Below are 23,482 nucleotides of genomic sequence, written 5' to 3'. Positions count from 1 at the left end.
GACATAATACAGAAAAGAGCAAACAAAGCAAGAGAAAATAATATACATTCAGAAGTCAATTAATCAGTTTGTGTGTGTGTGTGTGTGTGTGTGTGTGTGTGTGTGTGTGTGTGTGTGTGTGTGTGTGTGTGTGTGTGTGTGTGTGTGTGTGTGTGTGTGTGTGTGTGTGTGTGTACTGCGGGGTTGAAGCTACGAACCCATAGGCTTGGCTCTCGTCCCTTCCAGGCTTTGGGGAGGGAGGGTGGACAATGAGCCTGGCATAGCGGATGTAAGCAATGTCCCCACGCGCTCTGGCAGCTTTCATGGCTGGGATCAGTGTGTTCCTCTTCTGGAGCACAGCTTCAGGATAGTACTCGTTGAGGAAGATATGCATTCTGCTCAAGATCTTGTCTCTTTCCAGAACAGCTACCTTTTCCTTGAATCTCAGGAACTTGACCACTATCGGGCCTGGGCCTGTCACCTGGGCCTGTCACCTGAGCCTGTCACCTGAGCCTGTCACCTGAGCCTGTCACCTGAGCCTGTCACCTGGGCCTGTCACCTGAGCCTGTCACCTGAGCCTGTCACCTGGGCCTGTCACCTGGGCCGGTCACCTGGGCCTGTCACCTGAGCCTGTCACCTGGGCCGGTGGTGGGTTTTCCTCTTCTGGAGCACAGCTTCAGGATAGTACTCGTTGAGGAAGATATGCATTCTGCTCAAGATCTTGGCTCTTTACAGAACAGCTACCTTTTCCTTGAATCTCAGGAACTTGACCACTATCGGGCCTGGGCCTGTCACCTGGGCCTGTCACCTGGGCCTGTCACCTGAGCCTGTCACCTGGGCCTGTCACCTGGGCCTGTCACCTGAGCCTGTCACCTGGGCCTGTCACCTGAGCCTGTCACCTGGGCCGGTCACCTGGGCCTGTCACCTGAGCCTGTCACCTGGGCCGGTGGTGGGTTTTCCTCTTCTGGAGCACAGCTTCAGGATAGTACTCGTTGAGGAAGATATGCATTCTGCTCAAGATCTTGGCTCTTTCCAGAACAGCTACCTTTTCCTTGAATCTCAGGAACTTGACCACTATCGGGCCTGGGCCTGTCACCTGGGCCTGTCACCTGAGCCTGTCACCTGAGCCTGTCACCTGGGCCTGTCACCTGGGCCTGTCACCTGAGCCTGTCACCTGGGCCTGTCACCTGAGCCTGTCACCTGGGCCGGTCACCTGGGCCTGTCACCTGAGCCTGTCACCTGAGCCTGTCACCTGGGCCTGTCACCTGAGCCTGTCACCTGGGCCTGTCACCTGAGCCTGTCAGCTGAGCCTGTCACCTGGGCCTGTCACCTGAGCCTGTCACCTGGGCCGGTCACCTGGGCCTGTCACCTGAGCCTGTCACCTGGGCCGGTGGTGGGTTTTCCTCTTCTGGAGCACAGCTTCAGGATAGTACTCGTTGAGGAAGATATGCATTCTGCTCAAGATCTTGGCTCTTTCCAGAACAGCTACCTTTTCCTTGAATCTCAGGAACTTGACCACTATCGGGCCTGGGCCTGTCACCTGGGCCTGTCACCTGGGCCTGTCACCTGAGCCTGTCACCTGAGCCTGTCACCTGGGCCTGTCACCTGAGCCTGTCACCTGGGCCTGTCACCTGAGCCTGTCACCTGGGCCGGTCACCTGGGCCTGTCACCTGAGCCTGTCACCTGGGCCTGTCACCTGGGCCGGTGGTGGGTTTTCCAATCCTGTGGGCGCGCTTCCACCTCAATCTTCCTGTGGTCCATCTTCAGTTTCTCCGAGATCATTTCCCTCACTTTGTCCTCAGTCTCCTGGGGCTATTCTGCAATTCCGTCCACAACCAAGTTATTCCACTTAGATTCTCCCTCGAAATAATCCGATTTCTCATTCATTGTTATCATGGATTCACACACAGAACTGATGTCCTCTCTCAATGACTTACAAATTGCTGTCATCTTGCCGTTCTCCTGTTTCAACTCATTAAGTTGACCCTGGGAGAACTGCAAACTGTTCTTCAGGTCCTGGACCTCTCTGGTTAGGTCGTCCATTCTTTCATTAGTTGACTCCACCAGCATTTGGATAAAACACTTAAAGCAATTTTTCTTGTAGAACTCTTTTTGTTCATTTAAAAGATCCTTCACGTGTGATAGAGAGACACCGCTGTCCTCAACGGTACTCCCACCGGCTTTGGTCTTTGTAATCCCAACAACAGTAGGTTACGCTGTTACTCCTTGCGGTTACAGACAGGGCAGGTCACAGGGAAGATTAAAAACAACAACAAACAGCTGGGGTCTAGACAGCCACAAACCCCAGATAATCCGAGGTCCCAGCCGTAATGGCTAACCTCACACGTTCAAGACCTCAAGATAGCAGGGTTATCTTGATAGGCAGCTAGCTAGCAGCTAATCTAGCTGCTACGCCAAACAACTCCTCAAACCCGGCCTTGGTCGGCAGGATCCCTGGACAGATAGTAGCGGTCCCAGCAACTGATGTCAACCGCGTCGCTGGATCCAAACTCAAAAGGTAGGTAGCTAGCTAGTAACCAAACTTGTTCAATAGACTTTCAAAACTTTCCAAAATAACAAACTTTCCAAAACAACAAACTGAGCTCTCCCTCATTCCGCGTTCAACAGGTTTTAGAGTGAGTTCAGGTTCTAGATTCTGGGGGTTTCTGTCTCACTGTGAAGGTAATGAGAGAGCCTGGGGGTTTCTGTCTCACTGTGAAGGTAATGAGAGAGCCTGGGGGTTTCTGTCTCACTGTGAAGGTAATGAGAGCCACTGGGGGTTTCTGTCTCACTGTGAAGGTAATGAGAGAGCCTGGGGGTTTCTGTCTCACTGTGAAGGTAATGAGAGAGCCTGGGGGTTTCTGTCTCACTGTGAAGGTAATGAGAGCCTAGTGGTGAATGTGTGTAGTATGCAGTACCACCACTATCATTCAAATAAATACCCTAGGATCCACTCCAAAAGGGTGTGTTTCTTTCCCTCTGGACAGACTGTGTGACCACACCCTGGATCAACGCCAATAAATAAATATATATATATATATATATATATATACAGTACCAGTCAAAAGTTTGGACACACCTACTCATTCAAGGGGTTTTCTTTATTTTTACTATTTTCTACATTGTAGAATAATTGTTAAGCCTTTAAAACTATGAAAAAACACATATAGAATCATGTAGTAACCAAAAAAAGTGTTAAACAAATCAAAATATATATTACATTTTAGATTCTTCCAAGTAGCCACCATTTGCCTTGATGACAGCTTTGACAGTTTCTGTCTCACTGTGAAGGTAATGAGTGACCCTGGTGGTTTCTGTCTCACTGTGAAAGTAATTAGAGACCCTGGTGGTTTCTGTCTCACTGTGAAGGTAATGAGAGAGCCTGGGGGTTTCTGTCTCACTGTGAAGGTAATGAGAGAGCCTGGGGGTTTCTGTCTCACTGTGAAGGTAATGAGAGAGCCTGGGGGTTTCTGTCTCACTGTGAAGGTAATGAGAGAGCCTGGGGGTTTCTGTCTCACTGTGAAGGTAATGAGAGAGCCTGGGGGTTTCTGTCTCACTGTGAAGGTAATGAGAGAGCCTGGTGGTGAATGTGTGTAGTATGCAATACCACCACTATCATTCAAATAAATACCCCACCAAAAGGACGTGCTTTTCTTCCTCTGGACAGACTCTGTGACCACACCCTGGATCCATGCCAAAAGGAAGTGTATGGAAGGTGTATCTCAGTGAATGTGTTTGTAGTTGTGTGTTTGTCCAGCTGCACTCTGGTCCTCTGGGGTTTCTGTCTCACTGTGAAGGTCTCTCATTACCTTCATTACCTTCACATTGAGACAGAAAACCCCAGGGTCTCTCATCACCTTCACAGTGAGACAAAATAACTGGGTCATATTACCTTCACAGTGAGACAGAAACCCCCAGGTTCTCTCATTATATTCACAGTGAGACAGAAACCCCAGAGGCAGAGAGTGCAGCCGGACAAACACACAACTACACACACATTCACTGAGAGACACTTATATACACATTATTGTGAAGGTCATCCTCTGAAGATTTTACCTGTGAAAGTATCTGTAACAGTGGTTTCTGCATCTGTCTCAATCAGGGATTGTATCATGCTGTAAATGGGTCCGTAAAACTTTTAATTCTTAAATTCTTATAAATTGTTCTAAGAATATAAGTTATTCATAAGTAGTTAGTTCATAATTAGTTCTTAATATAGGTCAATGATAACACCCTCTGATTACATGACCTTCAGTCTATGATTTCTCCATCAAGAAAATCCCTGCTATTAATCTCCTCAATCAATGACTATGTTATATTCTTCTGGTATGGTCTTTCGGGGATGATAGAGTCATTTTTTTGTGTTTAACAAATTATTAGACAGTGAACTATTTTTTAAACAAATTCAATTGTAGTCATATGGTGCAGCTCTTGATTTTGACCATCAATACAGTTTAAAATTACAGTAATCCAAATTTAAACAACATGTCCAATGGTGGGCTCGCAGTGGTCATGACGCTATCAAACTGTACCAGAAGTGAGATGGGTCAAATCCAGTTCTAATTGGGCACAAAAGCAGTCCCTTGTCACCTTCTCGGCTGGCCATTGGATGAAAGCCTCCCAAACCCCGGCCCCTCGTTCAGGTGACTTATCCAACAAACCGCCCACTTCGGATGCTGAGCTTGTGACTGGCAACCGACTGGTTAACCGGCCGAAGACCGAAGTCACGACGGCAAGAAAAATAGAGTTCTCATTCAACACTGCCCACAGTCTGTCTATATAGTCAGGCTAGTGCTACAAGGTCAGGCTTTACATTTTGCGGTTGACAGCAGGCCGTTTCGGTTGGGAAATTCCAAACACGAAACAGAAAAGCTCACAGGACAAGGAGACGAGAGAGGTGCGTGACAACAGAGAGAGAGACTAGCCTACACAGTTGCTACTAAGTCTGACATCATCCCAATTATATCCCAAGAGGTCGGAATCACTTGAATGCGAAGATGACAGACGCGGTCGTGGACGGCAAATTGGAGGCGGTGAAACAGGCTACTAAATATGTCAAAGAGACCGAGAACGTTGCGGAAAAATATTCTGCGATGACCGTTAGCAAGAACAGTGACATGAACATGAACGTGGGTGAATTGCAGTCCGCAGCATTTACTGCTGTGCCATCTCTCAAACCCATCAAGAAGGTAAGAAGCAAAGCACAGTCATCATCACCATCAGCATCATCATCATTCCCTAGCGTAGGCCTAGGATACTGTTGTGGATACTGCGTATATGGGTGCAGGATCTGCCTGCTGTAGCATACTCATGAGAAGAAACATCCTATTGCATTTCTGACCTTCTAAAATATAACATTTCAATCATACCAAATATGTGTTTCACCTTATGTTACCCAATGATAAAGGTTTGATTTATTTACTGAGAAATTATGAATTTAGAGCAGGTTCTTTACTCTTATTAATATACAGGTACCTGTCAAAATAAAGGAAACGTGTCTTAATGGGGCTTTGGGCCATCACGAGCCAGAACACCTTCACAGTGCTCGTTGGAATAGATTCTACAAGTGTAACTGCCAAAATAATGTAAACACCTGAGTAAATGAGGGATACAAAGTATATTGAAGGCAGGTGTTTCCACACAGGTGTTGTAAGCAATTAACATCCCATCATGCTTAAACCGGGTGTACACTACACGATTTTGGCCCCGATTTAGCTCTCCCAGACAAGTTTTTGAGATCGGAAACTAAATCCCCGTGCGCGACCGTCACCGACGCTCGTTTAATGTGAGCGGTTCAAGAGACGCAACCAGAGGACTACCGATCTCGTCTTTTGAGCAGTCCTAGACATCCCGATATTTTCAACAAAAAAAATGAATTTATCCGCACAGAATCTGCAACGCTTTTGTAATGTGAGATGTCTAATGACACATTTTGAGAACGGCGATCAGCAGTAGCCAATGAGAGCTCGCCAAAGAAGCCAGTGAGATGTTGTTTCGCGTCACCCAGAATGTGTCGACTCCAGCAGGACGGATGACTACTATTAGTATGCATTTGTACTTACCTTCAACCAAAGCCAAAGTGTCAACTCGTTACAGCTCTGTAGTTCACAAGCAATGTTATTCAATATGTTGGCTAGATATTTTATCTCTGTGTGGGAAGTGTGAATGTCTGACGGAAAACGTTTATGAGGCTGCTTTAGGCCAGCTCCCTTGTATAGCGACGTTAAATCTAATCACATTATTGTTTTCGATAGACAACGTTGTATCGAGAGAATCCTCAAGACCAAGTGAATAATCTTGTAATGTGTGACCCCTGTCTGTGCCACATCGTTTAAGCCGGGGGGACATCACGACTTTCAAAATCCTAACATCACTGAGCCTTCACATTAAACGACCGTCTTTCCTGTAGATTATAGTGTGTCTCCAACGTAGCGGTGCACAGATGGTGGTCACAACCCTTAAATAACCCTTAAATATTGCAGTTTAAGTGCAGTATATCTGCAGTATGATGTAAACACTGCGTTCAAAATAACTTTTTTTTTTACTGAAGTAATTCTGCAGTGGTTCTGCAGATACAGTGCAGTATAACAGCAGTTCAAGTGCACTACACGGCCGCTAGTCTGCAATTTGTGCGTCCAAAATAACACAGTCGACGGCAGTTACTGCACTTTTACTGCAGTTTCAAAACATCAGTCTTTTTTTTGTAAGGGACATTACAGGATTCTTCAATGTGATTATATTTAAGCGAGCTGTGGCTCAACGCAGACTCATAAACATTCAGTCAGACATTCACGCTTGCCATAGAGAGTTGAAGTGTCTAGCCAACATTTTGGAATGGAAAAACATTGCTTGTGAACTTCAGAGCTGTAACCTACTTGACATCTTGGCTTTGGTTAAAGGTAAGTACGAACTCATACTACAGTAGTAGTAGTAGTCATCCCTCCTGCTGGAGTCTACACATTCTGGCTGATGCGAAACAACGTCATCATCTCGCTGGTTTCTTTATGTTGGTGTACCTTTATTATTAGCAGTTAACCGTATGTTTATTATAATGAACATCTTCCTTGAATACACTATATATACAAAACTATGTGGACACCCCTTTCAAATTAGTGGATTCAGCTATTTCAGCCACACCTGTTGCTGACAGGTGTATAAAATCGAGCACATACCCATACAATCTCCATAGACAAACATTGGCATTAGAATGGCCTGTACTGAAGAGCTCAATGACTTTCAACGTTGCACCGTCATAGGATGCCACCTTTCCAACAAGTCAGTTGGTAAAATGTCTGCCCTGCTAGAGCTGCCCCGGTCAACTGTAAGTGCTGTTATTGTGAAGTTGAAACGTCTAGGAGCAACAACGGCTCAGCCCCGAAGTGGTAGGCCACAAGCTCACAGAACGGGACTGTAGAGTGCTAAATCGCGTAGAGCGTAAAAATCATCTGTCCTCGGTTGCAACATTCACTACCGAGTTCCAAACTTCCTCAGGAAGCAACGTCAGCGCAATAACTGTTCGTTGGGAACTTCGTGAAATAGGTTTCCATGGCCGAGTAGCCGCACACAAGCCTAAGATCACTATGTGCAATGCCAAGCGTCAGTTGGAGTTGTGTAAAGCTCGCCGCCATTGGACTCTGGAGCAGTGGAAATATGTTCTCTGGAGCGATGAATCACGCTTCACCATCTTGCAGTCTGATGGACAAATCTGTGTTTGGAGGATGCTAGGAGAACGCTACCTGCCCCAATGCATAGTGCCGACTGTAAAGTCTGGTGGATGAGGAATAATGGTCTTGGGCTGTTTTTTTTTCATGGTTCAGGCTAGGCCCCTTAGGTCCAGTGAAGGGAAATCTTAACACTACAGCATACAATGACATTCTAGACGATCCTGTGCTTCCAAGTTTGTGGCAACAGTTTGAGGAAGGCTCTTTCCTGTTTCAGCATGACAATGCCCCCGTGCACAAACCGAGGTCCATACAGAAATTGGTTTGTCAAGATCGGTGTGGAAGAACTTGACTGGCCTGCACAGAGCCCTGATCTCAACCCCAACAGAGACTAAATAAATACTTAGGCTAATCCCCACAGTATGTTTCAGTAAAGACAGACCCAGTATAGTCAGAGGATAAAAGTAGGCTGCTACAGATGGAAACTTGCTATGATCCAACCAACATCATGAAGGGATGTCCATTTGCGAACTGATTGACTGGTGCACTACCACTTTGATTTGTAATTTGTATGCTAACCCCAGAGTGTGGACGGGACTTTGGTCTCTGTTGTAGCATCCAGGGCTTATTCAACTCTTGGTTCAAACCAAATCAAATTTGATTTGTTCTACTCTTGTTTTTTGTGTGTGTCCCAAATGGCACCCTATTCCCCAAATAGCCCATATGGGCCATGGTTAAAAGTAGTGCACTTTAAAGATGAATAAGATGCCATTTTGGATGCATGAAAGACTGTTAGTATGAACGGTAATCTGGCCAGCGCACGCTATATTTAGAGTTCTGGGTTTGGAGATTAATTCATCTCAGAACATAGCTAAGTCTGCCGAGTCTACCCTCTGGTAGCAGGACAATATGTGGACCGAGTGCTAACTAATCTAGTGGCGCTGACTAAGATGTATGCTTAGTATCCTCAGAATGTATACAAGTTATGCTACAACATGACATCCAGGGATACGTCCCAAATGACTTTATTCCGATTCCCTTTATAGTGCACTACATATGACCAGAGCCAATAGTTTGGGTGTAATTTGGGACGCATAGGGTTTATACAACCCAACACCTCTCGCGAGTGGCGCAGCGGTCTAACATGCTGACGCGAGCATTGCAAAAAAATAAATTTAAACATACATGTTTTTCAATTATTGCACCCACACTGCTTGCGTGCGCCAACGAGCGTCTGCGTTGCCAAGCGCTAAAATAGAAGTCAGTTCTATTTGTGACGCTGAACGCGGTGCAAGTCCTGCCTCTCCCATTCTCTTCTCATTGGTTTATAGAAGCAGATACCCACGTGCCATCTCCTCATTGGTTATATCCACATGGGTGATTGAAAGATGAACTGAGTTCGGTCGGTCGTCGTGGTAACTATGAAAGTTAGATGCCAATCGTCATATAAAGTCCAAAGAAGAAAAGGTCTGGAAGGAGGAGAGATGACTAGTACCGATTCGGTTTACCGTTTTATGTGTGGATTAATTGTCGGATTAGAGGACCTTGTGCATTTCAGGTAAAATAACAACCCAATGTTTATATACCAGGACAAATTAGCTAGCAACAACAAGCTAGCTAATTTGTCCTATTTAGCTAGCTTGTTGTTGCTAGCTAATTTGTCCTGGTATATAAACATTGGGTTGTTATTTTACCTGAAATGCACAAGGTCCTCTAATCCGACAATTAATCCACACATAAAACGGTAAACCGAATCGTTTCTAGTCATCTCTCAACTGCAAGCTAGCTAGCTAAATTGCCATAACTGTTTAATGCTTTTCGACCTGTCCCCAAATTAATATAATTGGTTCAGAGTTTTTGATATTTTAACCTGTGTGTCGTGATCGCGTTTGGTGTGGGTGGACAAAATCAATTTGCGCATGATGGCGCACGCACGCTGCCGGTTTGGGTACGGTGTAAGGCAGGCACTGCATCTCAGTGCTAGAGGCGTCACTACAGATCCTGGTTTGATTCCAGGCTGTATCACAACCGGCCGTGATCGGGAGTCCCATAGGGCGGCGCACAATTGGCCCAGCGTCGTCCGGCTTAGGGTTTGGCCGGGGTACGACGTCATTGTAAATAAGAATTTGTTCTTAACTGACTTGCCTAGTTAAAGAAAGGTTAAACTAAACTAAAATAAATTAATATTGTCGCATACCCCCTGGTAGGCTTGACAATATGTGGATTGAGCAGTCCAGAGCCTCAGCCGTATTCACAAAGCATCTCAGAGAGCTGATATCAGATACGTTTTCCCTTTTAGATAATAATGAATAAGATTATATGAACAGATCTGATCCTAGATCAGCACTCCTACTCTGAGAAACGTTGTGATTACGGGTCCTGGTGTTTAAACAGTGGATATGGGAGGAATGTGGTCAGACTCTTATGAAAATAAATCTGTGTGTTATGAATTCATGTGAGAGGCTGTGAGCCAGAGCTCCTGACTGTGGTCAAACTGTGCCACATGTAATGGTGTTAAAGTCTTGAGTAAGAAGATTAATTTACAGGGTTACAGGTGTTAAAGTCTTGTGTAAGAAGATGAATTTACAGGGTTAAAATAGTGAAGAAGATTATGTAAACACTAAACATAGATTATGTAAACACTAAACATAGATTATGTAAACACTAAACATAGATTATGTAAACACGGAACATAGATCAATCTAAAAAGTATTTACCAAAAATATGCTTTTCTTTTGAATGAGTGGGAAGCAGTATTTGGGGAAAATAAGTAGCTTTATTATGGTTTTCTAAAACCAAACAAACACATTTCAAATAGAAGAGTGATTTATTTACCCCAAGTCTCAACCGGCGTCTCTCTCAATACCAAATGGCTGCACGCTGGACAGTTATGGAAGCTGGGAGTGTAGTTATAGGCCTGAGAGTGTGTCATCAAGGCTCTCATTAAGGCAAAGGGTGGCTACTTTGAAGAATCTCAAATCTCAAATCTATTTTGATTTGTTTAACACGTTTTTGGTTACTACATGATTCCATATGTGTTATTTCATAGTTTTGATGTCTTCACTATTATTCTACAATGTAGAAAATAGTAAAAATAAAGAAAAACCCTTAAATGAGTAGATGTGTCCAAACGTTTGACTGGCTGTGCCTGCCTCGTGTGTGTGTGTGTGTGTGTGTGTCCGTTTGTGCGTGTGTGTGGGTGGAGACTGCGTGTGTGTGGTGGGAGCGGGGGGGGGGGGATAGCACTCCTCTGCCTACTTCCTCCTCTTCAATCTACCCACTAGTACTACAACAATACACCTCCTGGGAGGAATGTGGCTGAGAATGGAGTCATTACAATACATTTATTAAAGCGTTTACCTTTGATGTCATCACTTAGGTAATATGCAGTCGTACCACTTAGGTAATAGGCAGTCGTATCACTTAGGTAATAGGCAGTTGTATCACTTAGGTAATAGGCAGTCGTATCACTTAGGTAATAGGCAGTCGTATCACTTAGGTAATAGGCAGTCGTATCACTTAGGTAATAGGCAGTCGTATCACTTAGGTAATAGGCAGTCATATCACTTAGGTAAAAGGCAGTCATATCACTTAGGTAGTAGGCAGTCATATAACTTAGGTAGTAGGCAGTCATATCACTTAGGTAGTAGGCAGTCATATCACTTAGGTAATAGGCAGTAATATCACTTAGGTAGTAGGCAGTCATATCACTTAGGTAGTAGACAGTCATATCACTTAGGTAGTAGGCAGTCATATCGCTTAGGTAGTAGGCAGTCATATAACTTAGGTAGTAGGCAGTCATATCGCTTAGGTAGTAGGCAGTCATATCACTTAGGTAGTAGACAGTCATATCGCTTAGGTAGTAGGCAGTCATATCACTTAGGTAGTAGGCAGTCATATCACTTAGGTAGTAGGCAGTCACATCACTTAGGTAGTAGGCAGTCATATCGCTTAGGTAGTAGGCAGTCATATCACTTAGGTAGTAGGCAGTCATATCACTTAGGTAGTAGGCAGTCATATCACTTAGGTAATAGGCAGTCATATCACTTAGGTAGTAGGCAGTCATATCACTTAGGTAGTAGGCAGTCATATCACTTAGGTAATAGGCAGTCATATCACTTAGGTAGTAGGCAGTCATATCACTTAGGTAGTAGGCAGTCATATCACTTAGGTAGTAGGCAGTCATATCACTTAGGTAGTAGACAGTCATATCACTTAGGTAATAGGCAGTCATATCACTTAGGTAATAGGCAGTCATGAAAGACTACCTCTTAGGAAAAACAATGTTCTACATTAGTCAAACATTCAAAGCCATTTTATTTTGTGATAGCATTTTATGGCATACTTTGTTTACGTCAAGGTCAAGCTCAAGCTCAGATATTCATTTAACATGCACTGCATGTTTGATATAGAAGATAAGCTATTAGCAAATAGCCATAGAACGAACTCGAATGCTTACTTACTATCTAGGCTTTTATCTCTGTTGATCTTATGACAGAAACCGTTCTGGTGCCTCGTGGATCTAAATTCAACACTAAAATCAAACAGTAACTCTATTGATAACGTTGTTTAATCTGGAACAGTAAGTTACGTCTCTATTTCTGCCATTAACCGGCAGTACTGAGTCACGCTGCAGCGCTGTGCTCACAGTGTTTGACTATCACTCAGATCAAATCAAATTTTATTTGTCACGTGCCGAATACAACCTTTACAACCGTAAAATGCTTACTTACAAGCCCTTAATGCAGGGATGCTTAAATCAGTTTTACCTCATTTCTATCAGCATGTTAAATGTGCAAGCAGAAGAAAAAAAAACTCTAGACCATCTTTACTCCACACACAGAGATACGTACAAATCTCTCCCTCGCCCTCCATTTGGCAAATCTGACAATAATTCTATCCTCCTGATTCCTGCGTACAAGCAAAAATTACAGCAGGAAGCACCAGTGACTCAGCCTATTAAAAAGAGGTCAGATGAAGCGGATGCTAAACTACAGGACTGTTTTGCTAGCACAGACTGGAGCATGTTCTGGCATTCTTCCGATGGCATTGAGGAGTACACCACGTCAGTCACTGGCTTTATCAATAAGTGCATCGATGACGTCGTCCCCACAGTGACTGTACTTACACACCCCAACCAGGAGCCATGGATTACAGGCAACATTCGCACTGAGCTAAAGGCTAGAGCTGCCGCTTTCAAGGAGCGGGAGTCTAACCCGGAAGCTTATAAGAAATCCCGCTATGCCCTCTGACGAACCATCAAACAGGCGAAGCATCAATACAGGACTAAGATTGAATCGTACTACACCGGCTCCGACGCCTGTCGGATGTGTCAGGGCTTGCAAACTATTACAGACTACAAAGGGAAGCACAGCTGAGAGCTGCCCAGTGACACAAGCCTATCAGACAAGCTAAATAACTTCTATGCTCACTTTGAGACAAGTAACAACTCACCAAGAAACATGCATGAGAGCATCAGCTGTTCCGGATGTTTGTGTGATCACGCTCTCCGCAGCCGTCATGGCTCACTTCAACACCATTTTCCCAGAAACCCTAGACCAACTCCAATTTGCATACCGCCCCAACAGATCCACAGATGATGCAATCTCTATTGCACTCCACGCTGCCCTTTCACACCTGGACAAAAGGAACACCTATGTGAGAATGCTATTCATTGACTACAGCTCAGCGTTCAACACCATAGTGCCCTCAAAGCTCATCACTAAGCTAAGGACCCTGGGACTAAACACCTCCCTCTGCAACTGGATCCTGGACTTCCTGACGGGCCGCCCCCAGGTGGTAAGGGTAGGTAACAACACATCCGCCATGCTCATCCTCAACACCGGGGCCGCTCAGGGGTGCGTGCTCAGTCCCCTCCTGTACTCCCTGTTCACTCATGACTGCACGGCCAGGCACAACTCCAACACCATCATTAAATTTGCCGATGACACAACAGTGGTAGGCCTGATCATCGACAACGATGAGACAGACTATAGGGAGGAGGTCAGAGACCTGACCGTGTGGTGCAAGAACAACAACCTCTCCCTCAACGTGATCAAGACAAAGGAGATGATTGTGGACTACAGGAAAAGGAGGACCGAGCACGCCCCCATTCTCATCGACAGGGCTGTAGTGGAGCAGGTTGAGAACTTCAAGTTCCTTGGCGTCCACATCACCAACAAACAAACATGGTCCAAGCACACCAAGACAGTTGTGAAGAGGGGACGTCATCAAAACCTATTCCCCCTCAGGAGACTGCAAAAATTTGGCATGGGTCCTCAGATCCTCAAAAGGTTTTACACCTGCACCATTGAGAGAATCCTGACTGGTTGCATCACTGCCTGGTATGGCAACTACTCGGCCTCCGACCACAAGGCACTACAGAGGGTAGTGTGTACGTCCCAGTACATCACCGGGGCCAAGCTTCCTGCCATTTGGTTGGAACCAAAACTCTGAAATTTGGAATCATCAGACCAAAGGACAGATTTCCACCGGTCTAATGTCCATTGCTTATGTTTCCTGGCCCAAACAAGTCTCTTCTTCTTATTTGTATCCTTTAGTTGTGGTTTCTTTGCAGAAATTTGACCATGAAGGCCTGATTCACACAGTCTCCTCTGAACAGTTGATGTTGAGATGTGTCTGTTACTTGAACTCCGTGAAGCATTTATTTGGGCTGCAATTTCTGAGGCTGGTAACTCTGGGTCTTCCTTTCCTGTGGCGGTCCTCATGAGAGCCAGTTTCATCATGATGGTTTTTGTGATTACAGTTGAAGAAACTTTCAAAGTTCTTGAAATGTTCCACATTGACTGACCTTCATGTCTTAAAGTATCGATGGACTGTCATTTCTCTTTGCTTATTTGAGCTGTTCTTGCCATAATATGGACTTGGTATTTTACCAAATAGGGCTATCTTCTGTATACCACGCCTACCTTGTCACAACACAACTGATTGGCTCAAACACATTAAGAAGGAAAGAAATTCCACAAATTAACTTTTAACAAAGCACACCTGTTAATTGAAATGCATTCCAGGTGACTACCTCATGAAGCTGGTTGAGAGAATGCCAAGAGTGTGCAAAGCTGTCATCAAGGCAACGGGTGGCTACTTTGAAGAATCCAAAATATATTTGGATTCGTTTAACACTTTTTTTGGTTACCACATGATTCCATATGTGTTATTTCATAGTTTTGATGTCTTCACTATTATTCTAAAATGTAGAAAATAGTCCAAATAAGGAAAAACCATGGAATGAGTAGGTATGTCCAAACCTTTGACTGGTACTGTAGGTCCTGGATGGCAGGAAGCTTGGCCCCAGTGATGTACTAGGCCTTACGCACCACCCTCTGTACCGTCTTACGGTTGGATGCAGAGCAGTTGCCATACCAGGCAGTGATGCAACCGGTCAAAAAGGTGTTTGATAAAGAAAGTATGCTTATTTTAGTTGTTTTCCCCCGCCTTTTCACTATTAAATCGAGTTAAGGAGGAAATTGATGTCTTTGCAGCCTGAATGGAGAATGTTCGCATCGGTTGTGAGGTGGGGGCTTGTTACTATGCCGATAAATTACAATATCCTTCCGGACCTTTGCCATCTAGGAAATACACTGCATTCGGGAAGTATTCAGACCCATTGACCTTTTCCACATTTTGTTACGTTACAGCCTCATTCTTCATTGGATTAAATTAAGTGTTTTCCTCATCAATCTACACACAATACCCCATAATGACAAAGCGAAAACAGGTTTTTAGAAACAGAAATACCTGATTTACATAAGTATTCAGACCCTTTGCTATGAGACTCGAAATTGAGCTCAGGTGCATCCTTGAAATGTTTCTACAGCTTGATTGGAGTCCAGCTGTGGTAAATTCAATTGATTGGAAATGATTTGGAAAGGCCCACACCTGTCTATATAAGGTCCCACAGTTGACAGTTCATGTCAGAGCAAAAACCAAGCCATGAGGTCGAAGGAATTGTCCATAGAGCTCTGAGACAGGATTGTGTCGAAGCACAGATCTACGGAAGGAGACCAAACATTTCTGCAGCATTGAAGGTCCCCAGGAACAGTGGCCTACATCATTCTTAAATGCAAGAAATTTGGAACTACCAAGACTCTTCCTAGAGCTGGCCGCCTGGCCAAACTGAGCAAGGTGACCAAGAACCTGATGGTCACTCTGACAGAGCTCCAGAATTCCTCTTTGGAGATGGGAGAACCTTCCAGAAGGATAACCATCTCTTCAGCACTCCGCCAATCAGGCCTTTATGGTAGAGTGGCCAGATGGAAGCCACTCCTCAATAAAAGGCACATGACAGCCCCCTTGGAGTTTGCCAAAAGGCACCTAAAGGACTCTCAGACCATGAGAAATAAGATTCTCTAGCCTGATTAAACCAATATTGAACTCTTTGGCCTGAATGCCAAGCGTCACGTCTGGAGTAAACCAGGCACCGCTCATCACCTGGCCAATACCGTCCCTACGGTGAAGCATGGTGGTGGCACATCCTGCTGTGAGGATGTTTTTCAGCTGCAAGGACTGCGAGACTAGTCAGGTTGGAGGGAAAGATGAAGGGTACAGAGAGATCCCTGATGAAAACCTGCTCCAGAGCGCTCAGGACCTCAGACTGGGGCGAAGGTTCACCTTTCAACATGGCAACGACCCTAAGCACACAGCCAAGACAAGGCAAGAGTGGCTTCGGGACAATCTCTGAATGTCCTTGAGTGGCCCAACCAGAGCCCAGACTTGAACCCGATCTAACATCTCTGGAGAGAACTGAAAATAGCTGTACAGCAATGCTCTCCATCCAACCAGACAGACCTTGATAGGATCTACAGAGAAGAATGGGAGAAACACCCCAAATTCAGGTATGTAGCGTCATACCCACTCTTGCGTTGTGTTATTGACTTTACGTTTGTTTATGTGTAACTCTGTGTTGTTGTTTTTGTCGCACTGCTTTGCTTTATCTTGGCCAGGTTGCAGTTGTAAATGAGAACTCGTTATCAACTGGTCTACCTGGTTAAATAAAGGTGATTTATTTTTTATAATAAATAAATACCAAAGAAGACTCGACGCTTTGATCGCTGTCAAAGGTGCTTCAACAAAGTACTGAGTAAAGGGTCTGAATACTTATGTAAATGTTATATCTCTCTTTTTTTATTTTCAATAAATTTGCGAAAAATGTCTAAAAACCAGTTTTTTCTTTGTTTTAATGGGGGTATTGTATGTAGATTGATGAGAGGGGGAAAAACGATGTAATCCATTTTAGAATAAATCTGTAACGTAACAAAATGTGGAAAATGTCAAGGGGTCTGAATACTTTCCGAATTCACTGTATGTGTGACCGGACATTTTCAAATCGTAGTTGACTACCCCTGGTCTATGGATTACACCTGTCCTGTCCTGTCCTGTCCTGTCAGATGGTGTGGTGGTATTAGTGGTGCCACTCTAAGTGGTTTTAATGTTCCTCTATACTTAGCCTGTTCTCTGCTCCTACATCTCCTATTGACAATCACCAGGGGATCACAGAGGCCAGGGGAGCCAAAATACCTACTCAGCCATCTAAGAGACAGAAGGAGTATTTTTAGGATGACTAGATGGGAATGCACTGCAGGCTTGTAGCCAGCACAAACTGATCTGGAACCAGGCTAGGAGGCTCATGGAAACTAAGGTTTAATTCCACCTCAATCCCCTTTTTATTAGCTAGGAGTCCTTTCTGACTGGGAACACAGAGTAGGAAAGGAAGAGCTGTTGGCAATGGCCTCAGGTAGATTACATAAGGCAGGACTGAGAGTTTTGTGTATGTGTGTGGTGTCTTGTGTGTAGGTGTGTTAAACATATGGTCTGCGGCTCTAGCTAGCATGTAGTTGCCAAGGACAAGCCCGAGACAGACAGACAGAGGGGGAGAGGAGGGATTGTTCAGGTTGGATAGTTTGGACACCCCCACTTTCTACATAATGTCCATTAGACATGATGGTGATGTCCAATGGCTGAACCCTCCCCATGTCTGGTCTTCTGGTCTTGGGTTGTGTATGTGTAGTAATAATAACCTAGTAGCAACGTAACGCCAGGGACACACAGGACCATCACTCAGACAGCGACACACAGGACCATCACTCAAGACAGCGACGCGCAGGACCATCACTCGGGCAGCGACGCGCAGGACCATCACTCAGACAGCGACGCGCAGGACCATCACTCAGACAGCGACACGCAGGACCATCACTCAGACAGCGACACTCAGGACCATCACTCAGACAGCGACGCGCAGGACCATCACTCAGACAGCGACGCGCAGGACCATCACTCAGACAGCGACGCGCAGGACCATCACTCAGACAGCGACACACAGGACCATCACTCAGACAGCGACGCGTAGGACCATCACTCAGACAGCGACGCGCAGGACCATCACTCAGACAGCGACGCGCAGGACCATCACTCGGACAGCGACGCGCAGGACCATCACTCAGACAGCAGGACCATCACTCGGACAGCGACACACAGGACCATCACTCAGACAGTGACGCGCAGGACCATCACTCAGACAGCGAGACACAGGACCATCACTCAGACAGCGAGACACAGGACCATCACTCAGACAGCGACACACAGGACCATCACTCAGACAGAGAAACAGAGGCTGAGGGAAAAAGGCAGAGCTAGAGACTAAGAGCTGACCATGGAGAAGGACAGACAGGGAACCATGACATATAGAAAACCACAACATGGATATGGGCATGGGATGGAGCAGGCAAGTTACCTACTCTTTACGAAGTTGTTTAACGTAATTATTCTTTATGCAGACCTATAAACAGTTTTTATATAGTGTTTTAGTCCAGAATATGTCTCTGTTCTGTAATCGGATACCTACTGTATAAGACACTTAGATATTAAGATTTTACTGAGTTACAGTTCATATAAGGAAATCGGTCAATTTTAAATAAATTCATTAGGTCCTAATTGATGGATTTCACATGACTGGGCCTGGGAGTGCATAGGCTCACCCACTTGCCAACCAGGCCCACCTACTGGGGAGTCAGGCCCAGCCAATCAGAATGAGTTTTTCCCCACAAAAGGGCTTTGTGGGGCCTGCAGATGAAGAAACTGGATGTGGAGTTCCTGGGTCCTTTGCATATTCAATCCTGTCTCTAATTACAACACTGCCCCTTTAAGGCTCTCCTGGAGGATGATTGGCCACTCTTGGTAGCCTGTAAAATATTGCAACTTTACAATTACAATAGTTTTTATGTCTTTATAAAATATGTCGAGGGCAGTTCAAAACAAACAGTTGTGGGACTACAGAACTCATACAATCACTGCACATATATATATACAGTGGGGAGAACAAGTATTTGATACACTGCTGATTTTGCAGGTTTTCCTACTTACAAAGCATGTAGAGGTCTGTAATTTTTATCATAGGTACACTTCAACTGTGAGAGACGGAATCTAAAACAAAAATCCAGAAAATCACATTGTATGATTTTTAAGTAATTAATTTGCATTTGATTGCATGACATAAGTATTTGATACATCAGAAAAGCAGAACTTAATATTTGGTACAGAAACCTTTGTTTGCAATTACAGAGATCATACGTTTCCTGTAGTTCTTGACCAGGTTTGCACACACTGCAGCAGGGGCTGTCGCTGGGCAATACGGACTTTCAGATCCCTCCAAAGATTTTCTATTGGGTTCAGGTCTGGAGACTGGCTAGGCCACTCCAGGACCTTGAGATGCTTCTTACGGAGCCACTCCTTAGTTGCCCTGGCTGTGTGTTTCGGGTCGTTGTCATGCTGGAAGACCCAGCCACGACCCATCTTCAATGCTCTTACTGAGGGAAGGAGGTTGTTGGCCAAGATCTCGCGATACATGGCCCCATCCATCCTCCCCTCAATACGGTGCAGTCATCCTGTCTCCTTTGCAGAAAAGCATCCCCAAAGAATGATGTTTCCACCTCCATGCTTCACGGTTGGGATGGTGTTCTTGGGGTTGTACTCATCCTTCTTCCTCCAAACACGGCGAGTGGAGTTTAGACCAAAAAGCTGTATTTTTGTCTCATCAGACCACATGACCTTCTCCCATTCCTCCTCTGGATCATCCAGATGGTCATTGGCAAACTTCAGACGGGCCTGGACATGCACTGGCTTGAGCACGGGGACCTTGCGTGCGCTGCAGGATTTTAATCCATGACGGCGTAGTGTGTTACTAATGGTTTTCTTTGAGACTGTGGTCCCAGCTCTCTTCAGGTCATTGACCAGGTCCTGCCGTGTAGTTCTGGGCTGATCCCGCACCTTCCTCATGATCATTGATGCCCCACGAGGTGAGATCTTGCATGGAGCCCCAGACCGAGGGTGATTGACGTCATCTTGAACTTCTTCCATTTTCTAATAATTGCGCCAACAGTTGTTGCCTTCTCACCAAGCTGCTTGCCTATTGTCCTGTAGCCCATCCCAGCCTTGTGCAGGTCTACAATTTTATCCCTGATGTCCTTACACAGCTCTCTGGTCTTGGCCATTGTGGAGAGGTCGGAGTCTGTTTGATTTGAGTGTGTGGACAGGTGTCTTTTATACAGGTAACGAGTTCAAACAGGTGCAGTTAATACAGGTAATGAGTGGAGAACAGGAGGGCTTCTTAAAAACTAGCTGTTCTTGTCCATTAGTGTTCTGTGTTCTGTGTTATGTCATGTTTTATGTTCTGTTACCCCAGGAAGAGTAGCTGCTGCTTTCTCAAACAGCTAATGAGGATCCTAATACAATTCCAAAACAATTTCCTCATGTCATTGGAGTGAAAGAAAACAGGAAATGCCCTTAAATTGATTACTTTTTGCAAATCCAATAAGTTTTCCAAGTTGATTCAAAGTCATCATATTCATTTTGGGGGTTGAAATGACGTGGAAGTTTTGGCCCAGTGGGTAGCTTCTACTCTTCAAACTACTAACTAGGTATATAGCTAACTAACCAACTCTACTACTGACTAGGTATATAACTAACTAACTAGGTATATAACTAACCAACTCTACTACTAACTAGGTATATAACTAACTAACTAACTAACCAACTCTACTACTGACTATGTATATAACTAACTAACTAGGTATATAACTAACTAACTAGGTATATAACTAACTAACTAGGTATATAACTAACTAACTAACCAACTCTACTACTGACTAGGTATATAACTAACTAACTAGGTATATAACTAACTAACTAGGTATATAACTAACTAACTAACCAACTCTACTACTGACTAGGTATATAACTAACTAACTAGGTATATAACTAACTAACTAGGTATATAACTAACTAACTAGGTATATAACTAACTAACTAACTAGGTATATAACTAACTAACTAGGTATATAACTAACTAACTCTACCTATCAGGACATCTTTAAGACAGCTCCAGTCATGGTCGTAAGTGTAACTAACTAGGTATATAACTAACTAACTAGGTATATAACTAACTAACTAGGTATATAACTAACCAACTCTACCTATCAGGACACCTTTAAGACAGCTCCAGTCATGGTCGTAAGTGTCAACGCATGACATTTTGTTTCTGTGTTTTGGGTTCGGCCTCACTAACAATACTGGTTTTGACTTGTCTACCTTTTTGTTATCGTCATTATAAAGTATGGATGACCATGCAATGACTACCCTACACACGTTGTGCGCATCATACGCCAATGAAACCAACAATAGCCAAGTCACTGTTGTTAGTCTGCCTCCTTGTTGTCTGTGAGCTGTCCCTTGTGTGTTGTGTCAACACGTCGGCTCCACACGTGTCGTTTTCTGTCCAAACACCACCTATGGACATCTACAATATAGCAACAGGAACATCCAGGAAGCTGACGATGCAGGAATGGATGGCCAGGGAGGTTGTCCTTGTAACAGTATTGCTTCCGTCCCTCTCCTCGCCCCATACCTGGGCTCGCCCCGTCCCTCTCCTCGCCCCATACCTGGGCTCGCCCCGTCCCTCTCCTCGCCCCATACCTGGGCTCGCCCCATACCTGGGCTCGCCCCATACCTGGGCTCGCCCCGTCCCTCTCCTCGCCCCATACCTGGGCTCGAACCATACCTGGGCTCGAACCATACCTGGGCTCGAACCAGGGATCATCTGCACACATCAACAACTGACACCCTCGAAGCATCGTTTACCTATCGCTCCACAAAAGCCGCGGCCCTCGCAGAGCAAGGGGAAACAACTACTTCAAGGTCTCAGATTGAGTGACAGCACCGATTTGAAACACTATTAGTGCACACCACCGCTAACTAGCCATTTCACACCGGTTACATCCTTCTCTTCACGTTGAGTTGCATGAGTTAAAGGAAAGAAGGAATGTCTGCAACTCTTGCAGAGGGACAAATCTAGAGACATCACACACGCACACACAGACACACACAAATATCCAGACACGCCCCCACACGCACGCATACATACACACACATTCACACCGAAAAACACACACACACACACACACACACACTCAGGCACGTACACACACACACACACACACACACACACACACACACACACACACACACACACATACCCACACACAGACACACACATGCACACACAGACACAGATACAGACACAAACACACACACAAACCTAGAGACACATACTTGTTAAAGCAGAGTTTTGGTGGACACTGGACACTGTGGCCCTGTGGAAGTGTCATTGAGGAGTGAGGACACTGGACATCGTGGCCTTGTGGAAGTGTCGTTGGGGAGTGAGGACACTGGACATCGTGGCCCTGTGGAAGTGTCGTTGAGGAGGGAGGACACTGGACATCGTGGCCCTGTGGAAGTGTCATTGGGGAGTGAGGACACTGGACATCGTGGCCCTGTGGAAGTGTCGTTGAGGAGGGAGGACACTGGACATCGTGGCCCTGTGGAAGTGTCATTGGGGAGTGAGGACACTGGACATCGTGGCCCTGTGGAAGTGTCATTGAGGAGGGAGGACACTGGACATCGTGGCCCTGTGGAAGTGTCATTGAGGAGTGAGGACACTGGACATCGTGGCCCTGTGGAAGTGTCATTGGGGAGTGAGGACACTGTACATCGTGGCCCTGTGGAAGTATCATTGAGGAGGGAGGACACTGGACATCGTGGCCCTGTGCAAGTGTTGTTGAGGAGGGAGGACACTGGACATCGTGGCCCTGTGGAAGTGTCATTGGGGAGTGAGGACACTGGACATCGTGGCCCTGTGGAAGTGTCATTGGGGAGTGAGGACACTGGACATCGTGGCCCTGTGGAAGTATCGAGGAGGTATTGAGGAGGTATTGAGGAGTGAGGACACTGTCTGTTAATGAAACCTAATGATGTGAAATGACCACAGGGATACAGAGCTATGATATGGATACATCACTGGTACATTAGTGTCTTAAGGCTGAGTTGTTAGCTGGCCAGGGACGATGCTCTGTTTCTGACCTTGTGCTGCACCCAGTCTGTCTTCTTTGTGTGTGTTTGTGTGTGTGTGTGTGTGTGTGTGTGTGTGTGTGTGTGTGTGTGTGTGTGTGTGTGTGTGTGTGTGTGTGTGTGTGTGTGTGTGTGTGTGTGTGTGTGTGTGTGTGTGTGTGTGTGTGTGTGTGTGTGTGTGTGTGTGTGTGTGTGTGTGAGTGTGTGTGGTGTCAGGTTGGGTATCGTGACAACAACTAAAATAAAAGGCTATACATACAAGTGGACAATAAAGATCTATTCTGTTACTGGGGTCTACTTTGTGTCCGGTAAAGTAGTCCCTGTTTATTATCCTGGTGGAACCAGCCTGATTGCTGCCTTCAACATTCTATTATCCTGGTGGAACCAGCCTGATCGCTGCCTTCAACATTCTATTATCCTGGTGG

At 45.2% G+C, this 23,482-nt stretch overlaps 1 protein-coding gene across 2 annotated transcripts in view; it reads left to right on the top strand.

The window, feature by feature from the left end:
- Nucleotides 1–4,738: 4,738 nt before the first annotated feature.
- Nucleotides 4,739–23,482, top strand: part of LOC139543089 (S-adenosylhomocysteine hydrolase-like protein 1) — a 72,802-nt gene continuing 54,058 nt past the window's right edge. Inside the window, exon 1 of one of the 2 annotated variants that reach the window (XM_071349241.1) lies at nucleotides 4,739–5,168. In XM_071349241.1, the coding sequence (XP_071205342.1) occupies nucleotides 4,977–5,168 (192 nt within the window). In that variant the 5' untranslated portion in view covers nucleotides 4,739–4,976. The remainder of the gene's footprint in view (nucleotides 5,169–23,482) is intronic. The other variant, XM_071349242.1, reaches the window with a different exon arrangement.

The sequence above is a fragment of the Salvelinus alpinus genome, chromosome 17 (assembly GCF_045679555.1).
Source record: "Salvelinus alpinus chromosome 17, SLU_Salpinus.1, whole genome shotgun sequence".
NCBI classification, from domain to species: domain Eukaryota; kingdom Metazoa; phylum Chordata; class Actinopteri; order Salmoniformes; family Salmonidae; genus Salvelinus; species Salvelinus alpinus.
This window is presented reverse-complemented; position numbering and strand designations above follow the sequence as displayed.